This window comes from Toxorhynchites rutilus, chromosome 2 (genome assembly GCF_029784135.1).
Source record: "Toxorhynchites rutilus septentrionalis strain SRP chromosome 2, ASM2978413v1, whole genome shotgun sequence".
Lineage (NCBI taxonomy): Eukaryota > Metazoa > Arthropoda > Insecta > Diptera > Culicidae > Toxorhynchites > Toxorhynchites rutilus.
Window position 1 is genome coordinate 11,675,433 of NC_073745.1, and position 27,890 is coordinate 11,703,322.

The following is a 27,890-nucleotide window of genomic DNA, read 5'->3' on the forward strand; positions in this document are numbered from 1 at the left end:
TCCCACTTATTTTTCTGGGAAACGGAAACAAGATACCGGCGGTTAGGTGAAACGCCGGTCGTTTACTATTTTCATTCATCGGGCTCGCGTTGTGGGTGATTCAGGGACCGGGATCGCAAGGCGGAGGAGGGGTGGAACCGATCGTCAGATGGCGATGCGAGAGCTGCTTCAACATGCTGAATTTCAGGCGAGCGATTTTTTGCTAATGGTTCCGGGAATGGTTCATCGTGCAACTGAAGCATTTGATTGGCGTGTTGTTTTGATAGCACTAAATACAACATATTTCGGGGAATTCTATAGGCGTTGCAGATTATGGAGATAAAAAAGTAGGCTGGAGCATAGCATTTTAGTCTCGCATTAGTTGAAGCACAAGAAACATAAACTTGAGGTTGGTCAGAAAACGGACTTAGCTTTCCGAGGATATTCTAAGTTTCATCTGCAACCGATGAATGAGTTTCACGCATGTGTTCTTCGGAGCAGAACTTAGAGGGTGATTAGTTCCAATGCTGTCACAGGCTGTGTAGCCTTTTATCGTGTACTTCGTGTTGCTACTCGCGTGCTGTTTTCTGCGCTGCCTTTTCGTGTGTCCTTTCGTTCCACTTGAGGAACTCGTGTCAAATCTAGAATCTTTTTTGGATAAAAATATGTTTGTGGATAACGATGTTTAGAACGAAACAAATAAAAGAGGCTCTACAATTTGATACGGTACTATAAATAGCAATCAAAGCTGGCGTTGATTGCAGAGCGTCGTTTTGACCGATTGTGTCCCAATCGAAGGATGTGTAACGGAGTAGTATACGGGGGGTGGACGTGAAGGTGGTCAAAATTCGCCCCCTTTCATAGAGATCGATAAAAACAACAACCAAACAAGGCCTTCTGCGCAGGTCCAACGCCAGAAACGAACACGCAATACTTGCAACGTAGCAAACATCATGAATTTTACTTGCAACCTAGTGGCACATAGGCGAGAGCCTTAGCGAAGAGTCCTTTTCCAGATTTCTGCCAGTCAGTTTGAGAGGAGTTCTCGTGGCGTTTGAAGTGCAAGGTTCAATCGGTCCGGAAAATTCGAGTGTTGGGTCCCTCCTTCCAGCCACTAATGCTTCCACTGTAGTATAGAGTTTGCTCGATTCGTGGTCCTTTCTGTTCGTTTAAGATTTTCCTTCGCCCACACACTCCCATAACACCCACTGGATATAGTGATTATGATATTGTTCGTTAGTGCAGTAGGAGGATATTGTGGCTTATTGGAATAAAGGCTTATCGGTAGAGCATATTTTGTGTAGTGAAAAATCTTTCCCTGTCTATAACATGCAAATATAGACTGATTGGAAAGAAACTAATATGGAGCAGGCTCGAGTGCACACAAAAGGCAAACATCGGAGCTCTCGGTCCAGATCCACTTCTCGGCGGGCTTGTTCCAGTAATGAGCAGCGTCGGACAGAGCAGGAACAAACTTCCAACAACACAAACGAGGATGACGAGGTGGTTAAAAATAGAGCACCCTCCGTAAGCAGCCGTCATTCACGACACGAGGAAAACGCTGACAGTGGAGGCACGACGGGAAATGCCAGCTCGAAAACCAACAATAACAACAATAACAATAACGAAGATGATGCAATTGATAACAACCAAAATCCACCCGACAATCCGGTTGAAACGACTTCCCTCGAGACTGTTCCCGGCACTGATGACAAACTTCAGAAGGGTATCCTCGGGTACATGGATCGGCAGCTGAAGGTACAGTCGCTGTCAGATCCACAGAAGAGTCCAGCGCAGAGAAGCACCCGGAGCCGATGTAGCCTGGAGAAGAGCCCACGCAGGAAGCGCAGTAAATCGGAATCCCGCCGAAGGAGGGAGCGAAAGATTATCGCCGCCGGGGAAATGGAAGTGCGCCAGGCGAACGAAACATTGATGCGTTATTTGAAGCAGTGTTCCGACTTCAACGATGCGTCCCTGTCCGGGGATCTGGAGATTCCAGAGAATCTGGAAGATAGGCGTGTTCATCGGAAAACCAAATCACAGCGGGAGCGGAAATATCAGCAGCAGAACGCAAATAAACCCACTGGTTAGTGATAAATATATTTTTTTACATTCGGCTGCCATAATTTTGCGGGAGTTATTTTTAGAATGCACCCAATTTTAGGGATGTCGCAGTGTTGGCAGGAAAATCATTTTATTCGTCAAATACCATGAACGTGTCTTTCGAAGTCGTTCGAAGTCGTTCGAAGACGTTCAATTTTTGATTTTTTGAAAAGTCTACAAAATTTTGCTTTTTCCACTACATATTGTCAGCTGGCAACACTTCCGGCACGTTCCGTTTTTCGGGCTTGGATAATAATGCTAATTTCGTGCGTGGGTTTGAACAGCTTCACAAGTTTCTACAGTTGTTGAAAGTGTATATTATGCTATTTTTATTGTCTTAATTGGCTACTGCTAGTGAAGCTCACAGCGAGACAGCAATGGATCTGCGAGCAAGTGATTAAGCAAAGGTGCCGTGAGAAGGATCCTGCTATTGGGAAAAGCGTCTGTAGAAGGCGTACATATCGGCATTGTTGCTTGTGTCATAACAGTTGGGGTAATAACACCGATGGAGTGCGAAGGAAACCATCAACGCCATCGTCATTACCATTGGCCTTTCCGGTACCAATGACGTCATTCGATTCGCGCTGGGTTTTATCAATATGGTCCTCTGATTCTTACTTGGTCTCTTTTTCCGACGCCCACTCTACTCTTTTTATAACGACAAATAAAAAAAGGTTATTGTGGAATGGTCGGTGTACATCGGTGCTTGCGTGTCATTTTTCTCCATCCAGTTATTTGATGGATTCCGTCTCGCATTCCACCCACGCAACGAAGGAAAACAAGCAGCTTTGGGCCTCTGGGTGTGCGATTTAACCCCGGTGGCTTCCAGCTAATTTGAGAGTGTGAACCGACTTTTCATGTTGGGAAAAATGTAAATAATCAATCTAAATGTAGTTTCTTCGTCACGTTCTTTGCGGCGAAGCCACAGTCTACAAACGGACTGAGAATGTCTTATTATTGATTGGGACAGCGATTTGAGCTTGTGTTGTTTTCGTGCCCCGTGGGAGGCAGAGGAAGAAATGTACTCTTTGCTTGGATGAAATATTGACCGACTGACGATTAAAATCACGAATACCAAAGGTCAAGTGTTACCATTGCTCTTGAAAGCTTTCTCGCAGTCTCGGAGCAATTTCCGTTTTGATTATTCTTGTCGTGAATTATTGTGTGTTATATTTAATACTGTGGTTCATTTGAATATTGTTTTGCTACAATTTCGCATTGACTTTATAACAACGATATTACATTTATTATTATTTATCACAAATATGTAATTTTTGTTTTGATCAAACTGCCTTTCAGGCTCAAGTTTGCCTTCAAGTCGAGATAGCATTCACAAGATTGAATATTTCACGAACAACTAATGAAATATGATCTTCTCATGTAAAAACATTCTTTAAATTATGAACACAGAAAATTTCCACAGAACTTGTTATGAATATTTGTAAATACTCTGTTGAACGAAAGGAAAATCACCTGATATTATTTTTGTATTCGAGTAAGATGCTCAGAAGCAACTTAGTGTTCTAAAGAGCGAACACGAAATTATTGAAACTCAGGCATTTTACTCTTAATTCTCTTGTATTTATCGGATTAAAACTAAACTGAATTCAGTTTAGAAGCATCAAATCAAATATTAGAGGCTATTCACGTTTTCGTAGGTTCAGTCAATGATCGTACCTGCTTTTTAATATACAGGGTAACTTCGATATAACGTACATTTCACTTTCAAAATTGTACGTTGTATCGAACAACTCACAAACGTAGCCTATAATACATTATTGTGTTGCTGTTTTAGTAAAGTTAATGAATAAATTCAATCAGAAGACGAAGCCTGCCTTTCTAATGATGTTTCCCTTCGTACTGTTGATTCAAGCTTGATTCATCTAGAATCCGGAATCACTAAACCAGCTGTATTTCGGGATTGATTAAAGGTACAAAACATGTATTTACATCACAATACAGATAATCCTTTGTTCTTTCAGAAAAAAAATATCATCGATGGTTTTGCAGCCCTTTTTGAACTGCTCAAGGTCATCGGGCTCCTTGTCCTTCTGCAGTTGTTCATTCCAAATTTTCCAATGCGAACAATTCGGAAGATTTATTTGCGGAATTTTTATTTGCGAACAATTCGGAAGAATATTCTCCTTTTTTCACAAACTCGACAGTGTTCTCGCAATACCAGCTCAAGGTCGAATGCGCATAGTGGCATGATGCGAAATCAATGCAGAATAGTGCCCGACCTGTTTTCAGACGAGTGATTAGTCACGCTTCCGGAGACATTCCTACCGGTTAAAAATAAATCACATTCCCATTCTGTTACTTTATTCGCAGTGTAAAATTGTACTCCAGAAAAAGTTTTGTAATGTCGCTTAATATAGCTTTAATAACATAACAAATTCCCTTGCCTGAATTTTGCTGAGTTTGGGACATTTTCGCCTTCAATGTGTCAAATTTTCAAACGTAGGATTACGTTAGGCTATATGTGGCATATTGATTTTGAATAACGGCTGAGTAATAGGTAGTGGGACTAAATGAAAGCACGTTGAGTTAAAAAAGTTTTTCCAGCACTAGAAAGACCGAAACTTTATATATACCTAAATTGCCCAAAAGTAGTCAAAATGACTGCATTTTGAAAAAATAACTAATTTGTAATGAAATTCGTTTGAAATTTATTTTCAATGTTTTTTTCATATTAAATACAGTTATATGATAAGTTATTAGTAAATATTAACAATGAAAATAAATTATTTCATTCGAGAAAAAAATTATGCATTATTATTGGTACATTTTTTAAAAAGGAAAGTGGAAATCTTTTTATGTGTAAATTTTCCATACTTTTGTCATTTTTGAAATGTATTAAATGTAACAATCACACAATTGTTGCAGCAATGTCATATTTGACAATTTTTACGTTTTTAAGAATGGACTGCATTTGATCTTTTTATGTCTTCATATTCTGATGAATTTTTCTGTCTTGCAGGTCTGTATTCGGTGTATTCGGAACAAGACCCTGTTCGTTTTATGACCCATATACTGTGTAAATCTTCGCCTGGCTTCTGATGAAAATAATTGTTCATCATCTATTACATTTTGGTTGATAACGAGCCTGACTGTTTTCAATAAAATGTCCCATATTCCCGAAACCAAGGCGAATTTATTTGTTTGTAGTCGTCTACTTTTCAACGTTATTTTGTCAAAACAAATAAATGGTAGGATTTGCTAGAACATTTCTGTGGCCATAATTTTTTTTAAACCCTTTCACAGCTTTGAAATAGATGGTAGCCTCCCAGGAATACCACCTTCGTCAATTTTAAACCACACAATACCATCGGTATCTGTTTCGTTCCCCTGAAAGGGGTTTTCATATGTTTCTTCATCAGAGTCTGAACTTCTTAGCATCCTATACTTTTTTTTGAGCATATTGATGACATTTTTATGTTCATCATTGGTGATCGACTATTCATCGCATCACTGAAAATGTGAGATGTTTCACTTTAAATATAATCCGCTTCATATTCAGATGGTGGTTCAGAATTGGTTTGATCTGATTCTATACCGGAACAATCTTCATTTATGTTCGTTAGATTTTTCAATAACATAGTTTTATTTCATAGCTATTTCCTGAATTTATGGGTCAAATGACATAAAATAAGCAATGTGTTAGCGCAAGTATCGTTGCATAAAGATTCGAACAGCAAGTACTTTATTAGCTTTAGAGAAAGTATACGCCCAAATCCACAATTTGCCATGTATTTGTATGTTATCATCTGACAGTGATTGAAAAATAATGAATTTTTCATTTCAATACAAAGCCGAACTGGTCATATAAGAAATTTACTGATTTCAATAACAAGAGACATTTGATTATTTAGAATTCCCAAGCATTTTTATGTTGTACAAAAAGTCACAACATTCTAAAAAAACTTATGTCATATATACATAGTTGTTTTTCCAATTGAAATTTAAAATCAGTCAAAATGCCTTCCTTGAGCAATCCAATGTTAGAAATTCAATTATTGCATTTTCACAAGTTGACATAATGTGCGTTGGAGGTGTGAAATAATTAGATAGATAGTGGCCCTTCACCTTCAATCTTCTTCAAGATTCCCGGAATCCTTACGATCATAGTCTGAACCACTTTGAGGTTCACTTTCTTTGCACATCTGATGATAAGGGATTTGAGTAGTGAGGCTGTGGTGGTTCCCCAGCCATTTCCGTACACCGACTGGAACAGCATGGTCCAATACGCCTCGATTAACCGCGCCTGCTATGCGTTTGGTGGATTGTGTTATGGGCGGTCAACCTATCCAGAGTGGCCTTTGTGTAATGGCACGAATTAGGTCCGGCCAGAAAAAAATATTTTCATCCTTTTTACAAAAGGAACCATTTTTGGTGAAAAACGAAGAACGAAGAACAGGTGTAGTCACTTCCGATTTCGGATGGTGTCCAAGCGGTGTCCAAGTTGCGCGACCATCATCCTGAACAAACGAATACACACTTAGCACGAACAACGCCCATAATGAGGAGAACAAAACCAAACACAACAAAAATGCAAGTTTTTTTTTTCAAAATATCGTAACTTTTGAACTCCTAGACCGATTCAGATGATCGACATATCAAATTTAAGCCAATTAGCTAGTTTTGTTTGGAAAAATACTATACATGTTTTCGTAATCATTGATTGTATTTGATTTTAATAGTTTACATGGTTTCGAAACCGAGGGGGTTACATTTGTTTATATTTTTTCTTGAAAGCTGAGGTTTTGTTAACATTAGAAATCCAAAAATTAGAGATGTGTTTTCTAGTTTTTGATTTATGATTTTCCAAAGTTGAAATGTTTTTGTAGCGGTAGCTTTTTGAACAGAAAATAGGAACATGGGAAAAAAAATTCTTCAATCAATTTCAGTCAGTTCAAAAGTAATTCAAAAGTAATTAATTTTTTAAAAAAGGGGAACAAATTATTTTTCGGACATAAAACGAAAAAATAAAAACAAATACGAGTATAATATTTCAACTTTTTGATTCATTTCATTTTTCAACAAGTTTATCATTATTACATTAATGGGGTAGTACACTATGGGAACTTGAAAAAATTTAAAAAAAAATTTCTGGCTTAAAATGTTCTCTGGGAAGTTTGTATAATAATACAGCCAATCCATGCCAAACCGATATAGTGGTTCTCAGATTTCTATGAAATGTGGTAGTTTTTTTTTCTTTATTGCAAAGTATTAGACCTGTATTTTTTTTTATTTTTTCGTTTGGGTGACCATTTCCTTTTGGTCCGAAAAAATCAACTTTTTTCACTTTTTCCCAAAAATGAATTTCCTTAAAAATTCATAACTTTTGATCCATTGAACCGATTTAGATGATCGACATACTAAATTAGAGCCAATGAGCTAGCCTTTTATTAACCAATATTGAACTATTTTTTTCGTTTTTGAGATATGATTTTTCAAAGTTAACCGGTGGTCCGAAAAATCATTATTCCCCTTTCATCCAAAAATTACGTTTTTGGAAAAAATCATAACTTTCGAACTACTGAACTGATTCAGATGGAAAACATATCAAATTGAAGCCTGTGAGCTAACTTTTTTTGAAAAATATCACACTAGTCACATAGGAATATTGAACGAAGACTTAAAACATGTTAAATTTGTCAAAATCATATCTCAAAAGCGACAAAAACGAAAAAAAAGCAATTCTCTGATATCGGCATATGTTATGTAAAAAATCCTCAGCTTTCAGAAAAAATATAAAAAAATAAAGCGCCCTCCATCTTCAACCGAGAAAACTATGAAAAACTAACTCAATCAATAATTATAAAAACGAAAATCAAAAAAATCGCGGAAAATTACACAGTATGCGATGTAGAGCGATGAAATACGGTTCCCGGAATAAATCGCCCCAGAAAACAATATATAAATCTCGTGTCACGATGTTCGTGGTCGAACTCCTCCAAAACGGCTCGACTGATTTTTTTAAAAATTATATCCAAATAACATGGCAGGTATGAGAATAGGTCGGAAACTATATATGATACCGCTAGGATACCGATTACTGTATATTTAATACCGATAAAGGTGATCCAGTGCACCAGTGGCAGAGTGGTTAGCGTCTCACATTATCATGCTGGGTGTTCGGGTTCGATCCCCGTTCTTGCCGGGAGATTTTTCGTCAAAGAAATTTCTTTCGACTTGCACTGTGGTCACGCGTATTCTAGAGCTTACCACTCCAGAGTATATTCAAGGCGTGTTATTTGGCTTAAGAAATCTCAACTAAGTATTAATAAATGACGCTAGTTATTGCATACGTTGAGACGGCAAAAGTTCCACAGGGAACGTTAACGCCGTTCAAGAAGAAGGGCGATCCTATACAATAAAATCTGAATAATTTTTTATTTGTATTTTTTCTCAAATGTATATAAGCCCAAATTGTCACTATCATCTCCTTTTTTCAATAGCGATAAAAATATAAGATGATGTTTTTTTGTAGAAACAATACCAAATAAATGATCCGTCGTTCGTTTTTCAAACAGAACGAGTTGTGAAAAATTGTGAATTGAAGAAAAAGCAATAATCTGGAGTGCATCGTCGACACACACCATTCATACGGCATTCATACGCCCTCTATATCTTTCTAATGGTATTAACGTTCGTAATGTTCCTAACGTTCGCCGTCTTAGTATTACCTGCGTCGTTTTTATAACTATTTATTTGAAATTTATATGCCAAGAATCACGTCTTGAATGTATTCTGAGTGACAAGCTCCACAAAGCGTGACCACAGCGCAAGTCAGAAGAAATTTCTTCGACGAAAAATTCTCCGGTTGCTCTGAAGCGACAACTCGGTATTGCATAAACATTAATGAACGAGATTCCACCACAAGTATTCCATTCATCAAGAACATCATTCTTGTATGGCGTTAACGTTCCCTGTGAAACTTTTGCCGTCCCAACGTATGCATTAACTAGCGCCATTTATTGATACTTAGTTGAGATTTCTTAAGCCAAATGACACGCCTTGAATGTTTTCCGAGGGGCAAGCTCTAGAATACGCGTGACCACAGTGCAAGTCGAAGGAAATTTCTTTGACGAAAAATTCCCCGACCAAAACGGGAATCGAACCCGAACACCCGGCATGATAATGTGAGACGCTAACACTCGGCCACGAGTGCACACACACATAAGAACATCATTATTCATTTTAAATTAATATTTTCAAGCAACAGAGCAACGTTCAAGAGAGTAATCTTTAACGAAAACTGTCTCTGATAATGATTTTATATTATGAATGAAGTTTTGGCGGAAATGTAAGAAGATTAATAGAAAAATAGTTAAGTTTGAGTCTGAGCTATGTCTTTTCATGACATAGTTTGACCATGTCTAGGTATTCAAACGATATCGAGTAATAATTTCATTCAAATTCTCACAATTTAAAATTGCTTGTATGTTAATATTATAGAGAGTAAATTGAATAACAAAATACGGATGGATAATTTTCACGTTTATTTTTCGAAAGGGCCATTTATTTTTCGCCATTTTTTGCCACATTTCATGGCACGATTGAATTTAAGTCGAACGGATTTCAGAATGCGATAGTAAATTTCGTGTCGAATAGTGAGATCCAGTCTTCGGAAAGCAACGCGGTGCTGATGTGCAACTTTTGTTTTGCACCCAGTTGAACTCTCACTCCTTGCGCACACCTGCGCCCGGACGAATCAACGCGCACCGAAACAAAGTTGAAATCTTTTGTTTTCAACACCGTTCGCTTTAAAGTTCGAACATCCTTTCTCACCGTATCCTTACACTGGTGTATATGCCCAATTTTAAACCGCGCTCGCATTTTGTTTGCTTTGCTTTCTCTGTTGAAGCGGTGCGTATGGGGACGCGCTGTTGTTTTTATGCTTAGCTTAGACCGAGCGAAGACAAAACGGGCGCTAGAATTTTATATGTGCATGTGTATAGAATGAGGCTTGCACTACACAAGTGAGAAGGGATGTGTGGTATCTGCATCCTGCGCCGTGCTGATTTTGGGTTCACTTATTTCTGAGTTCGGTGCGCTTCGTATCAAAAGAGTAAAGGGTGTGTCACATCAAATTGCATCACGGAAAAAACGCTGTAGAAAGTAGACCAATAGACCGATCCTTTTGAAAATTTTAGACAATAAAATAAAAACTATTAAACAACTGTTGGCATTTTCTTTTTATTCATACTTCGAGCCCAAGCCCGTATGCTCGTACCTTCCTCTTTACCCCGTCCATAAAGTTCTGTACAACGTCAGGTCGTAGTTTTTTTTGAACAGAAATCCATTTTCTCTTGAAGTCCGCCTCCGATTTGACAACTTTTGGGTTCTTCTGGAGGGCCTGCTTCATAATCGCCCAATATTTCTCTATTGGGCGAAACTCCGGCGCGTTGGGCGGGTTCATTCCCTTTGGCACGAAGGTGACCCCGTTGGCTTCGTACCACTCCAACACGTCCTTTGAATAGTGGCACGAAGCGAGATCCGGCCAGAAGAAGGTCGGGCCCTCGTGCTGCTTCAATAGTGGTAGTAAGCGCTTCTGTAGGCACTCCTTAAGGTAAACCTGCCCGTTTACCGTGCCGGTCATCACGAAGGGGGCGCTCCGCTTTCCGCAAGAGCAGATCGCTTGCCACACCATGTACTTTTTGGCAAACTTGGATAGTTTCTGCTTGCGAATCTCCTCCGGAACGCTGAATTTGTCCTCTGCGGAGAAGAACAACAGGCCCGGCAGCTGACGAAAATCTGCTTTGACGTAGGTTTCGTCGTCCATTACCAGGCAATGCGGCTTCGTCAGCATTTCGGTGTACAGCTTCCGGGCTCGCGTCTTCCCCACCATGTTTTGCCTTTCGTCGCGGTTAGGAGCCTTCTGAACCTTGTATGTACGCAGGCCCTCCCGCTGCTTGGTCCGCTGGACGAATGAACTTGACAAATTCAGCTTATTGGCGACATCCTGGACCGAACTTCTCGGATCACGTCTAAACTGCTTAACTACGCGCTTGTGATCTTTTTCACTGACGGAGCATCGATTTTTGCCGTTCTTCACCTTCCGGTCGATGGTTAGGTTCTCGAAGTATCGTTTTAGTACTCTGCTGACCGTGGATTGGACGATTCCCAGCATCTTACCGGTGTCCCGATGTGACAACTCCGGATTCTCGAAATGAGTGCACAGGATTAATTCACAACGCTCTTTTTCGTTCGACGACATTTTTCCAAATTTACGAAAAATTGACAGTGAAGCAAGGCCAACGTGATCTATACACACTTATCTGATTATAAGCGAGAGCTGAAGATATAATTCCTAAAAATTAAATTTCTACAGCGTTTTTTCCGTGATGCAATTTGATGTGACACACCCTTTATACGAGTTTTCTTCGAGCGCTCGCTGATGAAAATTGAGCTCGAGCGCAACGCAGCGCATGTTTTCTGAAGACTGGTGAGATCCGATCGAGTTTCAAATCAATCGGATTCCGAAATATGGGTGACTGTTCGATATTGTTACAACAAACATGGATCATAGCCCATGCGGTGCTCTAAAACTTCTATCATCTTGCATGGCATTTGGAAAATGTATGAAGCGTTTTTCTGAAGATGCGACAAGATCGCAAGTGTAGGTAGATGTTCAATATATCAACGAAGAAATAGTGATAACGGCGATCAGTTTTTCACAAATATCAACAACACCAACACCACTTTCACATCAGCTGAGCGAAAAATTTAATGTTCATATTAATGTTGAGTTCTACAATTCGGTGAAAAGCAATAAATACATTTGGAAGTCCGTGAATTATGGAAGCAATACGACTGTGTTTTAAATTATGTGTTCGTGACAACACGAAGGAGCGCCAACTATCTGTGGATGGAGGAACTACAATAACGAAAAACCCCTCGTTCGTCAGACATGCGTTTATTTTGATTATGCGTTTGTCTCGCGTTTGGCTGACGTTTCATCGTTTCCGCATACCGAACGAATTACGTCACGACGGGTATAAAAGAGGCACATTTTGTTTGCCTCGCTCTCTTTTCTGTTCGACGACGCCTGCCGTCAACTCTTTTCGAAAGCGACGACAGCAAGATCTCTTTCCGGTTAACGACACCTGCTGTCAACACCTCGTGAGCAAGCTAACATCAGCGAAGAAAGGTTATTTGTGCAACTGACATTTAATTAGTAGAGTAAAATAATATTGAACTAGTGATTAAATTAGATTGAATGAAAGGAAGTTAAATTTGTGAAGTGGTGGTGAATACTTACCTGAATGTTTGGTTTCCTGATGACCTGAAAATAAATAGGGGAAATAAAAGTGACAATACCTACCTGCTGTAATCTGCTACGGGCTGCAAGTGATTTTCGAAGACGTTTCGCTCGAACGGACAAGGGCTTGTCCACTGCTTTGATGATCTACCGACATTATGTTTACCGATGTGAATGCTCTTCAATGACAATGACAAAATAATGCGCTTTCAAATTGGTCTGTACATCAGCTTCAATAAAGTTTTCTGGGGAAATTTTGGTTTCCTAATTCATGAACGGGACCTAACAGTTATAAATGTAGCCGTTCATCTGAAAGACGGCAAGCGCTTTTTCATTTAACAATCAACATTTTAATAAGAACTAATTCAAATGGAAGAACAACGTTTGCCGGGTCAGCTAGTTAATTATGTTTATCGATGGAAATGCTCTTCAATGACAACGCAATGATAACGACAAAATAATGCGCTGTCAAATTGGTCTGTACATCAGCTTCAATGCAGTTTTATGGGGAAATTTTGGTTTCCCTAATTCATGAACGGGACCTAACAGTTATGAATGTAGCCGTTCATCTGAAAGACGGCAAGCGCTTTTTCATTTAACAATCAACATTTTAATTAGAACTAATTTAAATGGCAGAACAACGTTTGCCGGGTAGGCTAGTAGTATATAAATAACCTTTTAATACTTTGAAATTTTTGTAACAAGCTTTCATTCGTTTCTTCAAAGGTGTCGATCTCACCCGCACTCCCATTTATTTCACCTGAAAACATAAATTTTTGTATTCTTTCAAAATTCGAGTACTAATCAAAAAATGATCATGAATGTAGAATGGCTCATGAATAGTTGAAGAGAGGTTCTGTAACGATTTGAAGTTGAAGACACATGGTAGATCTTGGAAATATGGAAACATCATGGGACTAAGACGATCTGTGATACCGTGCGAGAGTATACGAGTTATGATTTCGCATGCTAAATGTCCAAACCAAAATGCCTATAATTAAACGGACAAACGTAATACGTAAGAATCGTAATACGTAAGTTTCAAACTAACCGAGCAATCCTTTCAACATAGATTTGCGAGTGAAATGGTGGGTTGCTGTTTTTTTTTGTGCGGCTTTATGATTTTTTATCGCGCCACAATATTTCTAGCCTACTACAATTTTTCATAGCGGTTGATTCTGTTGAAGTTGAAAGAAAATCGCACAAAAAATCCGTAGAAAAAAGTGCAGAAAAACAGGTTTTCCTGTACAGCGATATTTTCGTCGGTAATTGCATGTTAATGAACTGTCACACTCTTTTTTCATTACAGACTCAAAGCAACGTGACTTTCGTTATCTTTCCTATGTTCTCACAAATTCAAAAATAAAAATACTGTGCGCAATAAAAAAATACGCACATAGTCAGATGTACAGTAGGTCACGTAACTTTACAAATGTCAAGCTATGACGCTTGACGTTATGACATTTATGCGTAGGAGGAATGGTTGCAAAGTATAAGGTTGGAATTAGGCACGACTCCTACGCAATCAGTGCCGTCTAGGTGGAACATTCAATGCAGCCTGTAACGTTGTGTACATCTGAGCTTTTATGGGGAATAAAATATTGCGGAGCGCTTGGTTAGATTTATTCTCTTCATTCCATATCACACCGCAGACATTAGTTTATTTATTCTGTCATTTGGAGCATTTGGTTAAAATGAGTAAAAGTTTATTCTCTAACAATCAAAAAACTAAATGGCGAAAAATACTACTACCAGGGCCCGAAATCTTCGAAGGCGAAAAATGAAGACCGACTCTACTCTCAGTAGCTTCGTTTCGACTAGAACTGCTTCGGCAGTCGCCCACAACAAAAAGTGACTTGACTAGAAAATGAATTAACTATCGTTGACTAGCGAGGATGACTGGTGAACTAGTCTAGTCAGTGGTTATTTTAACTGACTAAACCAATCTGCCTCTTCATTCAACTGACTTCAATCCACATTTCTACTCCCCTAGGAACGAAATTTATACCCGCGTACGCAATCTTATTTTTACGTCCATATAAAGAGGAACGAATACATGATTTCTGATACAAAAAAGAAGTTATCCCATCAATGGACGGTTTATTGTCTACCCATCGTGAACTCAAACCAACCAACTTAGACATTTATCAGCTATGCTATAAAGGTCCTCGCGTTAGGATTAGTAAATAGCGTGCAAAATAGCGCACACACACACTGCACGCTATTTTATACGTGTGAGTAATTTTCGTGTACGATACAAAATAATCTAGCTCACCTGTAGCGTATGTCAAACCACGTTGAACTCAAACATCGATGCATGCACACGTACATGGGAGAGAGAAAGAGAGAAACGAATTCGGTTTTGTTTTGTTTTGTCGCTTCAAAATGCAATGAAGACAATTTGACTGGGAAGAATGAAATGATATAGTCGAGTCGGTAGAGAGAGATAGCGACTAAACGCTCGACTGACTGTTTAGTCGTTTTGGCGGAGAAACTGCGTGAAGAAACCAAAAGTCATTACTAACTGAATACGGATATGATCAGTCAGATAGTCAGCTGACTATCCTCAGTTGACTATGACTATGCAGAGCCCTGACTACTACGATGGAAAATACATTTTACATGCAGGCAAATTTTCAGTAGAAAAAACGAGAAAAACGCGCTTCGAATTCACTTATGCTTCGATGCGTTGTAATGAATGAAACATATCATTCACCAATGAATTACTTAATGTTCATTGAGTCGTTAACATTTTGATGTTTAAGCTACCCGAAAAAATAAAAATAAAAAAAAAACAATTTTTCGTAAGTCCAGGCCGGGGTCTTCATTAAGAAATACTGCTTAGTTTTCTCAAAAATGGTACCATTGTAGTGATCTGCATAAAATAATTAATGGTACTTCAGAAAAAGATTACTCTTTTTGAAGTAAAGGAAAAGAATACGGCTCTAGATGATTCTCTTGAGGAATGCATCATCACCTACCTTCGACAGCTAGTCGAACATTAGACACTAAATCTAGTCAAATCCATAATACTACAGCGCTAGCGGCAACACTCTGATGAGACAACGATATTATTATTCCGTATGATCGGTGTTAAGTCAGAGCGGACCAAGTCGCAAAATAAAAATCTCGAGTTATTAATTGCATGAGGTTAAACATTTTGTAAGCTACATTCCACATTTATTTTGAACGCTCGATGAAAACCCCTTATCGCACCAGACTTCAAACTCGTTTTTCTCGAAATCATCAAAATGTCACATGGTCCGGTCTGACTGAACACATTAAGGATCGCTCACGAGTTTTCTCGTGTTTCGCGTCTCATCTGTTGCGGACCGCTCAAGAGTTTTCTCGTGTTTCGTGTTTCGTCTGTTACGGATAGATCACGAAATAACCCGTGTTTTCTACACTTGATGGTTAAATCCTTGGTCTGCCAGGTACCTAATAAGGACTACCGATGGCTCGCCTTCATCTCATCCACACCGAAGGAAATGATCTCATTCGTGGAATCCGAACAAATGAAGCGTACAAGTTTGCCCCAAAACGTGCGGTCCCAGGCGAATCCAGGCGTCTTATAGATTTCTTTGCGGTCCTTAATATGTTAATACCGGCCATATCTTGCACCTAACAATGTTCTCCTGTGATATTTCGAGTTTGAACTGCGAGTAATTGCTTGAAATAAATATCATTGTAAATCGACCAACAAAGAATTTTCCATGAAACTATAGCGATTGAGACTTTAAAATGGATGAAATTGGAAAAATCTTGTGATTTGCTGTTTTGCCTATTAAGAGCAATTGTTGGTTTTGTAGTGTGAAGAGTTTCAAAATTCCGATATTTCGATATTTGTCGATGTAATATTTTGACCATTAGAACTTTAAACTTTTGAGCAACTTAAACTTTAAAAAAATCATGTGACAAATTGAATTATGTAGATCAGTAAATTTAAACAAAAAGTTAAATTTATCTTTTAAAATTCAACTTCACTTTTTCACTTTTAAGCACCGAGAAATAGACAAGCCTGTATAATCCTTATATTTCACTCCTTTCCAGGCGATGATTCGGCCCATTACAATGGGGAGATCTACAATCCGTTTACGCCGGTGGTATCACCTACTGCGGAGACAGCACCAACTCGGATCGACAAAATGTATATACAAACGGCTAGCGGATATCGACCAGTGGACAATATATATCATCATCATCACCATCATCACTCGCATTTCCGACATCTACAATCCGCAGTGGGCCGTGATCCTGAAAGCAATAAGTATGATTGAACGGGCCAGATTCATATTTTTCCCGGTTTTCTAAAAATGTTCAATCCCCCCTTCACAGCTATTCAATAAGCACGGGCGTCCAGTTGTCCTGTGCGGTGCAGAGGATTTGGCTGCACGTCTCTAATGTCTGCCATGGATTGCTGGGTGGACTCGCCTTGGCCCATCTGCTGCTGATCTGCACAACCAAGCCATACGACTGGGTCGAGGCATCGATTCGACATTATTCGGCCTTCGCGGAAGTATATGCCAACACATTCTACTGCTTGGCAATCATCTGTATGGTTTCAATATTCGATAGGTAAGTGCTGGGAATGGGAAAAGTCGAGCTGGGTTTGTGCCAACTTAGTGTTAAAAGTGGCTCTAGTCACACGACGAAAAATCAATAGCAACAATTAAGACACAATGGCAGGTCAGTTCTGCCGTAATTAACTAATTGGATCGGCTTTTGCAACCATCTATGGAAGGAGGATAATTATTAATATTTTTATCCCTCCCTTTGTTCACAGGATGGACATAGCCCATTTCAGCTTATCCAGCACAGCGGAGAACAATATCTCATTTCGATCGGTGATAATCATCATGATCTATGCAGCAACGATTATCCTCAGTCTGTCGGCTGGATCGATGGACGAGCGCCTTTATCTATCCACATCCAATATTACTGTGTGGGAGGAGGAGATGGTATGTTAATGCGCAACTTCCAAAATATTATTGAAGGTTTTTTTTTTAAATTTTATATTTTTTGGAAAATATCGTAGTGATTGTATAGGATCACAACTGTCTTTATTTCATGATAAGATAATTTTCCAATTTCTCGAGTATTTCTTAGAATTCCATTAGGAAAACAACACGTTTTCGGAGACGCTGCACGTTTGGAACCAAATTTTTATAAAATAAGTTAACAGGTTACATGCGAAATAATATTTTGAAACAACATGTTTGTCGCCCAACGCGATCCGGCTGAGTTTCTTGAATGATCCAATTTCCTTACACATATTCTAGCAATATTGTTTTTTCTTAAATTGAAGACAAACTAACAACAATAATGCATGCCAATGTCATATTATATGGGTTTCACATGAACCAGTAGTACAAACCATCCGTATTGTAAACTCATAAAAAGTATTGAAAAACATTATATGTTTATGGTTTTTATTTTATGATTTTTCTATAAATCCTAAATTTATATTTAGGTTCCAATACGATCAAATTCGGTTTCAAAACCCCTATTAATTTGAACATCGACGTAAGGAAGAATCAAATGTGAAGCACTAGAACAGAATTCATTTCAAAATTCTTTCGATGTTATAGTACAATGTATTCCATATTTTCGTGTCACAATAAACTTATTCAACCTCTTCATTCTTAACACTTGATCTAGACTTGATGTTCCAAAATCTGATACATTTTCTTCTTGTTCTTGAATGGCGTTAACGTTCCCTTGTGGAACTTTTGCCGTCTCAACGTATGCATTAACTAGCGTCATTTATTAATACTTAGTTGAGATTTCTTAAGCCAAATAACACGCCTTGAATGTATTCTGAAGGGCTCTAGAATACGCGTAACCACAGTGCAAGTCGAAGGAAATTTTTTCGACGAAAAAACTCCCGGCTAGAACAGGAATTGAATCCGGACACCCGGCGTGATAATGTGAGACGCTAACCACTCGGCCACGGGTGCACATTTTCTACCATCCCTATATTTATTCCCCTCTTCCATATACTAATGATCTCTATCCCGGTTTTCCTAATTATTCTGCAAAATGTAGCAACTCAGGCTACTTCTGCCGTATCTTTCGGATATGAGTTCCGAAAAATAAACTAGTGCTGGATCAGTTTCAACCTTGAGAAAAACTAATTGGATTACGGCTCTTAAACGTCCCATCTGATCGATAGAAGTCTGTCGCTATTGGATACATTGTTATTGATGATGGACAACAGCATTTCTTGGAGATTACCCAGCAAACATTGAATCGTATAAAATGACATAATTGGAAGCGATATATTAGGCTGTCAAAAAAGTCCTGCGGTATTTCCGCGAGGTGTCGTTGTAAGCGCGTAGATCTAGTTGTATTCATTGTATCGAGTCATACTATAGCTTGTTGGAAAGGTATTTTTGCGCGCTATAATATAGTCCTTGACAGTGTTTTGTTTGGTTAAGTCGTTCGTGAGTTATAGTGTCGCAAATGTGGAACAAAATAAAGAGAAAATCCGACATAGTTTACAGTACTACTATGACAAAGGCAAAAATGCATCTCAAGCTGCCAATAAAATTTGAGCAGTTTATGGACCCGATACAGTTTCCATTTCCACCGCACAACGATGGTTTCAACGTTTTCGTTCTGGTGTAGAGGTCGTCGAAGATGCGCCACGCTCCGGAAGGCCTGTCGTCGAAAATTGCGACAAAATCGCTGAATTAGCCGAGAAAGACCGGCATAGTAGCAGCCGTAGCATCGGCCAAGAGCTGGGGATAAGTCATCAAACCGTTATTAACCATTTGAAGAAGCTTGGATTCACAAAGAAGCTCGATGTATGGGTGTGGGATTGTCAAGGAATAATCTATTATGAGCTGCTTCCCTATGGCCAAACGCTCAATTCGGACCTGTACTGCCAACAACTGGACCGCTTGAAGGTAGCACTCATGAAGAAGAGGCCATCTTTGATAAACAGAGGCCGCATTGTCTTCCATCAGGACAACGCCAGGCCACACACTTCTTTGGTGACGCGCCAGAAGCTCCGGGAGCTCGGATGGAAGGTTCTTTTGCATCCGCCGTATAGTCCGGACCTTGCACCAAGTGACTACCACCTGTTTTTGTCCATGGCGAACGAGCTAGGTAGTCAGAAGTTAGCCACAAAAGAGGCCTGTGAAAATTGGCTATCCGAGTAATTTTGCCAATAAGGAAGCGAGCTTCTATAACAGGGGTATTATGAAGTTGGCATCTCGTTGGGAACAAGTCATCGAACAAAACGGCGCATATTTGACTTAAAACAGATGATTGTAACTAATTTTAAGAGCAAATGAAAATTCTCAAAAAATACCGCAGGACTTTTTTGACAGCCTAATATATATACATCCAAGTCACATTTGGGTGGTATATGATGCGTATAACTGACATATACATGCAAAAGTGGAGGCGATATACGGATATGTCATATTATATTTGTATACAGCCATTTCATGCCTAACCGATATAGTGGTTCTCGGATTTTCGTCAAAAGTGGTAATTTTGTTCTTTATCGCAAAGCATTAGTCCCGTTTTTTTATATTTTTTTATTAGGGTTCCATTTTAGTGTGGTCCGAAAAATCAATTTCTTCGACTTTTTCCCAAAAATGACTTTTTTCAAAAATTCTTAGCTTTTGAATCACTGGACCGATCTAGATGATCGACATACCAAATTGAAGCCAGTGCTAACCTTCTTTGAAAAAAATATCACACTTGCGGGAAGATTGGATTCTAGTCGCATAGGTCTAGTCTAGTCAGATAGGAATATTGAACGAAAACTTAAAACATGTTAAATTCACAAAATGGAAACTCAAAAACGAAAAAATAGCATCTTTGATATCGAGATATGTTATGTAAAGAAATCTCAGCTTTCCATAAAAAATACAAAAAATATAGCGCTCTCTATCTTTAACCGTGAAAGCTATGAAAAACTGATTCGATCAATAATAACAAAAGCAAAGATCTAAATTTTTCGCAAGAGTTATATTTTTTTCAAAGAACTAACTCATGAGCTTCAATTTGATATGTCAATCATATAAATCGGTGTAGTAGTTCAAAAGTTAAGAATGTTTGTAGTGGAAAAATAAGGGAAAATTGTTTTTTTTTCGAACCATCGATTAACTTTGAAAAATATACATATAGAGGGCGCTATATGAAAACATATAGCGCCCTCTAGCCCAAAGCCATAAAAACAATAAAAAACAACTACAATCAATAATTACGGAAATAAAATTTATTTCTTTAGTTCAACATTTTTAATTAAAGGCTAGGTCATTTTCTTCAATTTGATATGTTGATCATCTAAATCGGTTCAGTGGCTCAAACGTTATAATTTAAAATTCTTTTTCGGATGACATTTTTAATTAAAGGCTAGGTCATTTTCTTCAATTTGATATGTCGATCATCTAAATCGGTTTAGTGGCTCAAAAGTTATGATTTAAAATTCATTTTCGGATAAATTTAAATCCGATCATCTAGATCGGTTTAGTGGGCTCAAAAGCTATGAATTTTTGAAAAAAGTCATTTTCGGGGAAAAGTCGAAAAAAATGATATTTTGGACCACCCTAAAATGGAAATGACGAAAATCTGAGAACCACTATATCGGTTTGGTATGGAATGGCTGTATATAAAGCCGCGTATGACGATATACGATGGTTGTCGCACTGATATGCGATTTGACCTGACAATGTCATATAAAATGAATAGAATGTACGTATATAACACCGCAAATCGCGATATTAGGATAATTGTTATACCGATATATGACTTAATCCATCAATTATATTGAAAATCGTGTTTTTGCATTTTATAGGATTTCAGATACACATTATGCAACCTTTGATTGATATTTTATACGATTCTAGTTTGATACGAATTTATATGCGACCTAGACTGTGTAAAAGTTATACGACTTAATGTTTGCTAGGTAGACGTCTGAGTTAATTTGAAAATCGCCATTTCTCGGTCATTCCAGTTATTTACCGTAACATATTAGCCACGCCCTGTACATACCACAGTCTCTATCGTAGCGAAATGGCTAATTCACACCAACCTCCACAAGTTTAGCATAATGTAACATTTTGAAGTTGTCTAGATGATTCTATTTTTTTCTTTACGTGAAAATCGTTCACCCAAAAAATTCCAAAAACACATTCAAAACAAACCTTCAACTAAAGCATTCATTCAATCTTAAACTTTCAGGATAATCTTTTTTCTTAACTCCCCACACAATGCGATCTACTCGTCCATCTACCATTTGCTTTTCATTCTCCATCCGGTTGTATTTACCAACTTCAGCTTCAACTGTTGCAACAACCTGATTACATTTACTTCCTTCTACTATAATCTCCAAGTTGAATTAACTTCAAACTCCCGGTTGGATTAAATTCAATCTCTCTGCTGGATTTACCCCAACCTCCCGGCTGAATTTAATTCAATCTACCAGTTGGATTCACTTCAGCCTCTCGGTTGGAATCTCTTCAACCTACAGGTTGGATTCTATTCATTCTCCTGGTTGGAATCATTTCAACTCTTCAAGGTAATTCGTCAGGCAACATTCAACCTTCTCATTCTCTTGAACCTCCCGGTTGAATTCACTGCGATCTTCCCGGTTGAATTCTCTACAACCTACCGGAAGGATTCCCTTCAACCTTTCGATTGAATTCCTTTTATACTCCCGGTTGAACTTCTTTCAACCTTTCGGTTCTCCGGGGCCGGGGATCTGCTGAGGCCGCCCGTTTTAATGTAGGTCTCGTCGTCCATTACGATGCATTTTGGCTGCACCAACCACTCGCGGTACAGCTTCCTGACGCTGGATTTAGCCACCGTATTCTGTTTATCGCTTCGGATAGGCGCCTTCCTTACCTAGAAGACATTAGGTCTGGCCCGCTTCATTGTCTGCTGGACGAACCAGAGGGGAAAAATTTACCTTCTAATCCACATCCCAAATCGAAAGGTTCGGACTGCGCTTGAAGCAGTCCCCCACCTTAATTTTCTTCCACTGCTAGCTCACCACTTGAACCTCTGGGCCTCCAACTGTGGGACTGGCCTGGATTTTCCATGACCGTGTCATTTTTTTTTTTGGTTGAAGCACTTCTTGCTCGGAAGCTATCTCGATAACCACTTGACAGATTGTGACGAAATTTGGCACATGTAAATATTAGAATCTAAACTAGTTTTATCCAAAATCTCATCAGTTTTTACCCATGCAATGAAAAGTTATAAACAAAAGAAAGTGTTCCATTTTTTTCGAGTACAATCCTCAAGTTGGGCGTAGTAAAACATTTCAGTAATAATGGACGTTGCAAACGTTTACTAGCAGGCCTGATCTGTGCAATTTTTATCATGAAACATGATGCAACGTCCTTCAGATGAACCATAAAGATATAAAATTTTTTGGTCATTTTTCGGATAATTTATTTGAACTTTTTCATGTGAAGTTCGACAGCTCTTATGTCGCTTTCTGCTGTTTCTGTTTCGGATGTTTCTGCACAAGTGAGTACTGCAGAATTCGAGACAAATGGTATTCAGACGGTGCTAGATCCGGGCTATACGGTGGATGCAACAAAAGGCGTCATCAAAGATGTGTGTACTCGCGTTGTCATGATGGAACATAATTTTTTGTGTAATCTATCCAATAGTGTTATGAAATCATCGTAACATCTCATAATGAACGACTCCCTTCCAATCCTTCCATGAACGCTATTTAAACCTTATTCTATCCATACTTTGAAGTTTTTGACGTAGGACTACGTCTAACCGGAAGATATAGGGGGTGAAATGGAAATCTAGGCACTGAACAAGTAGGAAAAAATGCAAGATTTGGAACGCTTATAACTCGAGCATTTCTCAATAGATCGCAAAGGTTTTTGCATCAATTGATAGAAAATATATCCACGCATCTATCATAACGAATAACATTTCATTTTTCTTGAGATAAATAATTGAATAATTTTGAAATATCAAGCATTGTCAAAATGCACTATGTGCCCATTTTTTATTGGTCCATTTTGTGCTTCTCAAATCGTACCGACCAAAACGGGCAATCAGAGCTGCAGCGAAATACAATGAAGCACGATTGGAAAGGAAAAAGAAAAAAATGAACGAAACATTGGTCGCAGTCTCACACATGCGTAATTCTCGAGCCAGCCAGTCAGCTTAAAAATTCCCGCTCCGCTGCCGTAACGATCATTCTCATTCAAACCGTATACCACATCGGTTAGCATCATAACACATCAACAAACCAACCCAAGCAGCCATGTCTGGACATGGTAAAGGAGGAAAAGTGAAGGGAAAGGCAAAATCCCGCTCGAACCGTGTTGATCTGGAGTTCCCCGCAAGGGTAGCTAGGCCGAGCGCGTTAGTACCAGTGCACCAGTCCACCTAGCCGGCGTTATATAGTTTCGGCCGCCGAAGTGATCGAGTTAGCTGGCAAAGCTGCTCGCGACGATAAGAAAACCCGCATTCGGAACAGAACACATTCGGTTCGGTGGACATCAAGATAACAGGCAGTTGCAGCGAGTGGCGAGTGGCAAACGCAATCGCAAAACGGCATCAGGTAGCAGAAGAAAAAAGTTTGTTCTTTATACAAACTGCTTTGGTGGCAAATCCAGAACAAGGCGGCATCGAGGGCGTTCGAAATGGTTTTTTTCAAAACCACGAGTACTAAGTTTTCTAAATTGGAACCATTCCATTAAACATGGCGCTTTTCAGGGCCATTAAACCTTCCAAAAATGAGTTTAGGAAATACAGTTCAATGCTTTCTAAAACATTATCCAAAATAATAATAAAACACAAATTGATTTTTTCATAATTTGTTTGTTTGTTTGCAGTTGTTCTGAGCTTATTGATTTTCATCAATTCTTAAATTGCTTCTAGATTGAAAGTACAGTAATTTACACTTATCTCGACATTTAGCTAATTGGACGGACCTGTAATGTGACATATTTAGTTGGACATTTTTGTAAACATAGAGTTCGGGGTCCAAATTATGACCCCACATTGAAAGTCGACACTGTACCGCTGTCATCGCAAATGTTCAATTCCAGGTTAAAATTACCTCCAATCCGATACTGAGTGGTGGTAATGCGACGTGCCATTGAATGTAATTTACTGTAAAATATGTCACAAGCTGGATGGGAAGAAATTTTCCAACTTTGAAAGCTGTGGCGAGTGGCAAACGCAATAGCTAAACAGAAAGGTTTAACCGAACAAGATGGGAATATCGAGTGATAACAAAAACACAACACCAAAGGTTCTTTTCAGAACCATCAACATATTCATAAAGAGTAAACAGTAAACTAATCCATTTTTCAGGTAGATAGGTAGGTATTCACGTAGGAGAAGAAAATAAAACAATATATTTAAAATATATATTTAACAAAAGCTGTCCCCTTTGTATAGTCCTACGTCACTCCGGTTATGTCCCCGACATTACCCACCCGTCTTTTTTTACAGTGGCTCATCATGCTTACCCCATGATCTTTTGCGAACGGTATCACTTACCTATTTTTTGTCGCTCGTGATCATTTGTTTAGAAATATGTCGTTTTTTAATACAAAGAAAATTCGACATTTATACTACGTCATTTCTCTAGGCTCATGAGTTGAATTTTGTGACTTTGAAATGGTATCTCTAACCGTGCTTAATACTTCCTCCGGAACACCAAACTTGTTCTGTGCGGTGAAGAACAGTAGCCCCGGAAGTCTGCCTTGATGTAAGTGTCATCATCTATGATGAGACAATGAGGCTTCGTCAGCATCTGGATGTACAGCTTCCGGGTCCGTGACTTTCGTATTCCGCCGTTCGTCACGATTTGGAGGCACGTGTACGTATACAGTCCCTCCTTGGCTCTCTGAACGGAATTCTTGGACAGATTCAACTTTTTGATTACATCCCTGACCGACGCATTTGGATTCCGCTTAAACGCTTTCGCGACACGCTTGAGATCCTGATCACCAATAGAACATCCATTCTGACCGCAATTCTCCTTCCGTTCGATGCTCAGAGTTTCGTAGTAACGTTTAACTACACGACTCACCGTTGACTGCACGATTTCGAGTTGTTTTCCGATGTCCCGATGAGAGTGTTGACGATTTTGACGTTGCTTTTCGGGTGACGCCATTTTTTACAATTTTCGAAAAACTGACAGCGTAACAACGTATACAGGGCATACAGTGTAAACAATACACTCTAAATTACTTCTACCTAAACATTCAAGAGAAAATGCCCAATGGGTTATTATCTACAGCATTTTTTCTGTGATGCAATTTGATGTGGGACACCCGTAATACAGCAGTCATTCGCTAACTGGACTTATCTTTAACAGAGCGTGCGTTAACTGGGCTGCGAAGCAGTTATGTATCAATAATAGACATCATCTTCAATTTGAGGTATTGTTTTTGCTGTTTTTCAATCCAGTTAGCGGGTAAGATTCGATAATTGGGTTCATTTTCCGGCCCAATTAACACTTTCAGGACCATAAGATGTCCAAGACTTAATATGCCAATACCACACAATATTTTTTGGTTATTGTGGGTGTAAATGAAGAGAATATCACCAGAAAAACAAAGCAGGGTGTATAGGTTTCCTATAATTTCATGGGAAATACTTTTCCCTATGAACCATAAAAGTAAATAAACGAAGAGTTAGGTTTATTATATCGGTGTTTTATTTATTGCTATGTAATATAAAAAACATAATGAAAATTATCAGAAAAGTAAGATAAAAAGTTAGTTATGGTATTCTACGGAACAATTCCGTTTACTTGTGAAGCACATAACACATTTATTATGTGCTCGGTGTTATGTCAGACCGGACCATGTTTGACAATTCTTCTGTTTATTCGTTCAGAAACACATTAACTACCTTGGACATACGTTTTATTTTGACATTCAGTAAAAAAAATGTTGATTCAATAATAATTGATCAATCGATAACGTTTTGTGTAGAAGGGAAAAATATTCCCCTTGGGCGTGAAAGGGTTAACGAGTGATCACTGTATATAAAATACGGCATGATCATTTTGTCGCGAAAAAGATTTGTTTTTGGTTGAATCGCTTTAATTTGACAAAACGTAACAAAAGATGAATTCTGTGCATTATTATTAATCATTTATTTAATAATAATTATCAATATTTCATCCTGATTGGATCTTTTTTCAGGAAACAAACAAAGTTCTCAGTATCTGGAACACGCTTTCGATAGCGCGCAGCGTCGGTGCCGTCTTCGGCTGGGTCGTGATTGGAATATCACCCGAGCAGGATCAACTGTACGAGCATCTGTACGAGATGGAGAGATATCAAATTCAATAAAATGATTGAAAGAGTACCGTACATAAATGACATAATGTAAAGGAAATCGAAGATAATAAGCCTCTAAACTATGTCGGTGAAACAATCCCGACCGTGCGTATCGTTATTGTCATTGTGGATGACACTGTAAATAATAAGTAAACAACTAGTTAATGACATCGTTGCAAATCAAACCAATACAACATATGTATCCAAACCACATAGCGAGACGCTATTTGTTACTGTAACAATAAACCAGAAATTAAAAACAAAGGAGAACTAAAGGACTACAATAGAATACACTAATCGAAGTAAAATAAATTACTGAAACGAAACCAATGCTACATGAACCAGTCTAATCAACAATAAATGTTCTGATCTAATTTTAGACGCCAACTCAATTCATCATACCATTTCAGTGAAGAAAATAAATATTAACTAATTTACGCCAAAAGAATATAACGTTTTTCGGAACACTACACAATCATTAAAGGATCTTCGTTGATTGATTCTATCTCACTGCAATCAAAACAAGTGTAAATAGGCGCAAAAACAAAAACTGATTGTAACTTGCAGAACATAATTTATTTAAATAGGAAATATACACAAAATTATAGGGCAAAGTCATATTGTGAAGTTAAGCAAGCAAAGAACTGAACCATAAGAAAATAAAGTAATATCGCTAAGTGTAGAAAATGTACAGAATGAAGTGAAAGTGAACGATAAGATAATCAAATGATGGAATGGAACAAATTAAATGTTATTGAGATGTTCAGCTAAAAAGTGAATGTGATGATGCGAAAATGTATTGAGCGTAGCCTATAAGGATTCCCCTCACATTTTACAAACTGGAACATAGTCATACAGAACATATATGAACGGAACCATACACACATCAGAAGCATGAAATGATGGGAATACATCCAATGGTAGGAGAAAAAACAGTTACAGATAATCATTATTGCAAAAAAATGTGACAGGTGACAGAAGTTGATATTTCTCTATATTCTAGCGTTAAGTCGGAATTAAGGAGAAGTGTAGTGGTAGAATCACATAATATAATATAAATTTTTGTTGAAATATTGCGTTAGAAAAATAACAAATAAATGGATGCAAACATTTGAATTAATTATTTACCACCACAATGCTTTCCAATAACGTAGAGTATTGAAACTTCCTTGCATAAGCACAGAGTAGCTAGGAACATTCACCTGTCCCTGCCGCAGATGGCAAGGATACCGACAATGTAT

General features: G+C 38.4%; 1 protein-coding gene across 1 annotated transcript; it reads left to right on the plus strand.

The window, feature by feature from the left end:
• The first annotated feature begins 634 nt into the window (after window positions 1–634).
• LOC129768948 (probable serine/threonine-protein kinase MARK-A) lies at window positions 635–27,773 on the plus strand. The gene is made up of 5 exons (XM_055770899.1): window positions 635–2,065; window positions 16,400–16,616; window positions 16,685–16,924; window positions 17,133–17,307; window positions 26,512–27,773. The coding sequence occupies exons 1-5, from the start codon at window positions 1,342–1,344 to the stop codon at window positions 26,659–26,661; spliced, it is 1,506 nt and encodes a 501-aa protein (XP_055626874.1). The 5' UTR covers window positions 635–1,341; the 3' UTR covers window positions 26,662–27,773.
• Window positions 27,774–27,890: the final 117 nt, after the last annotated feature.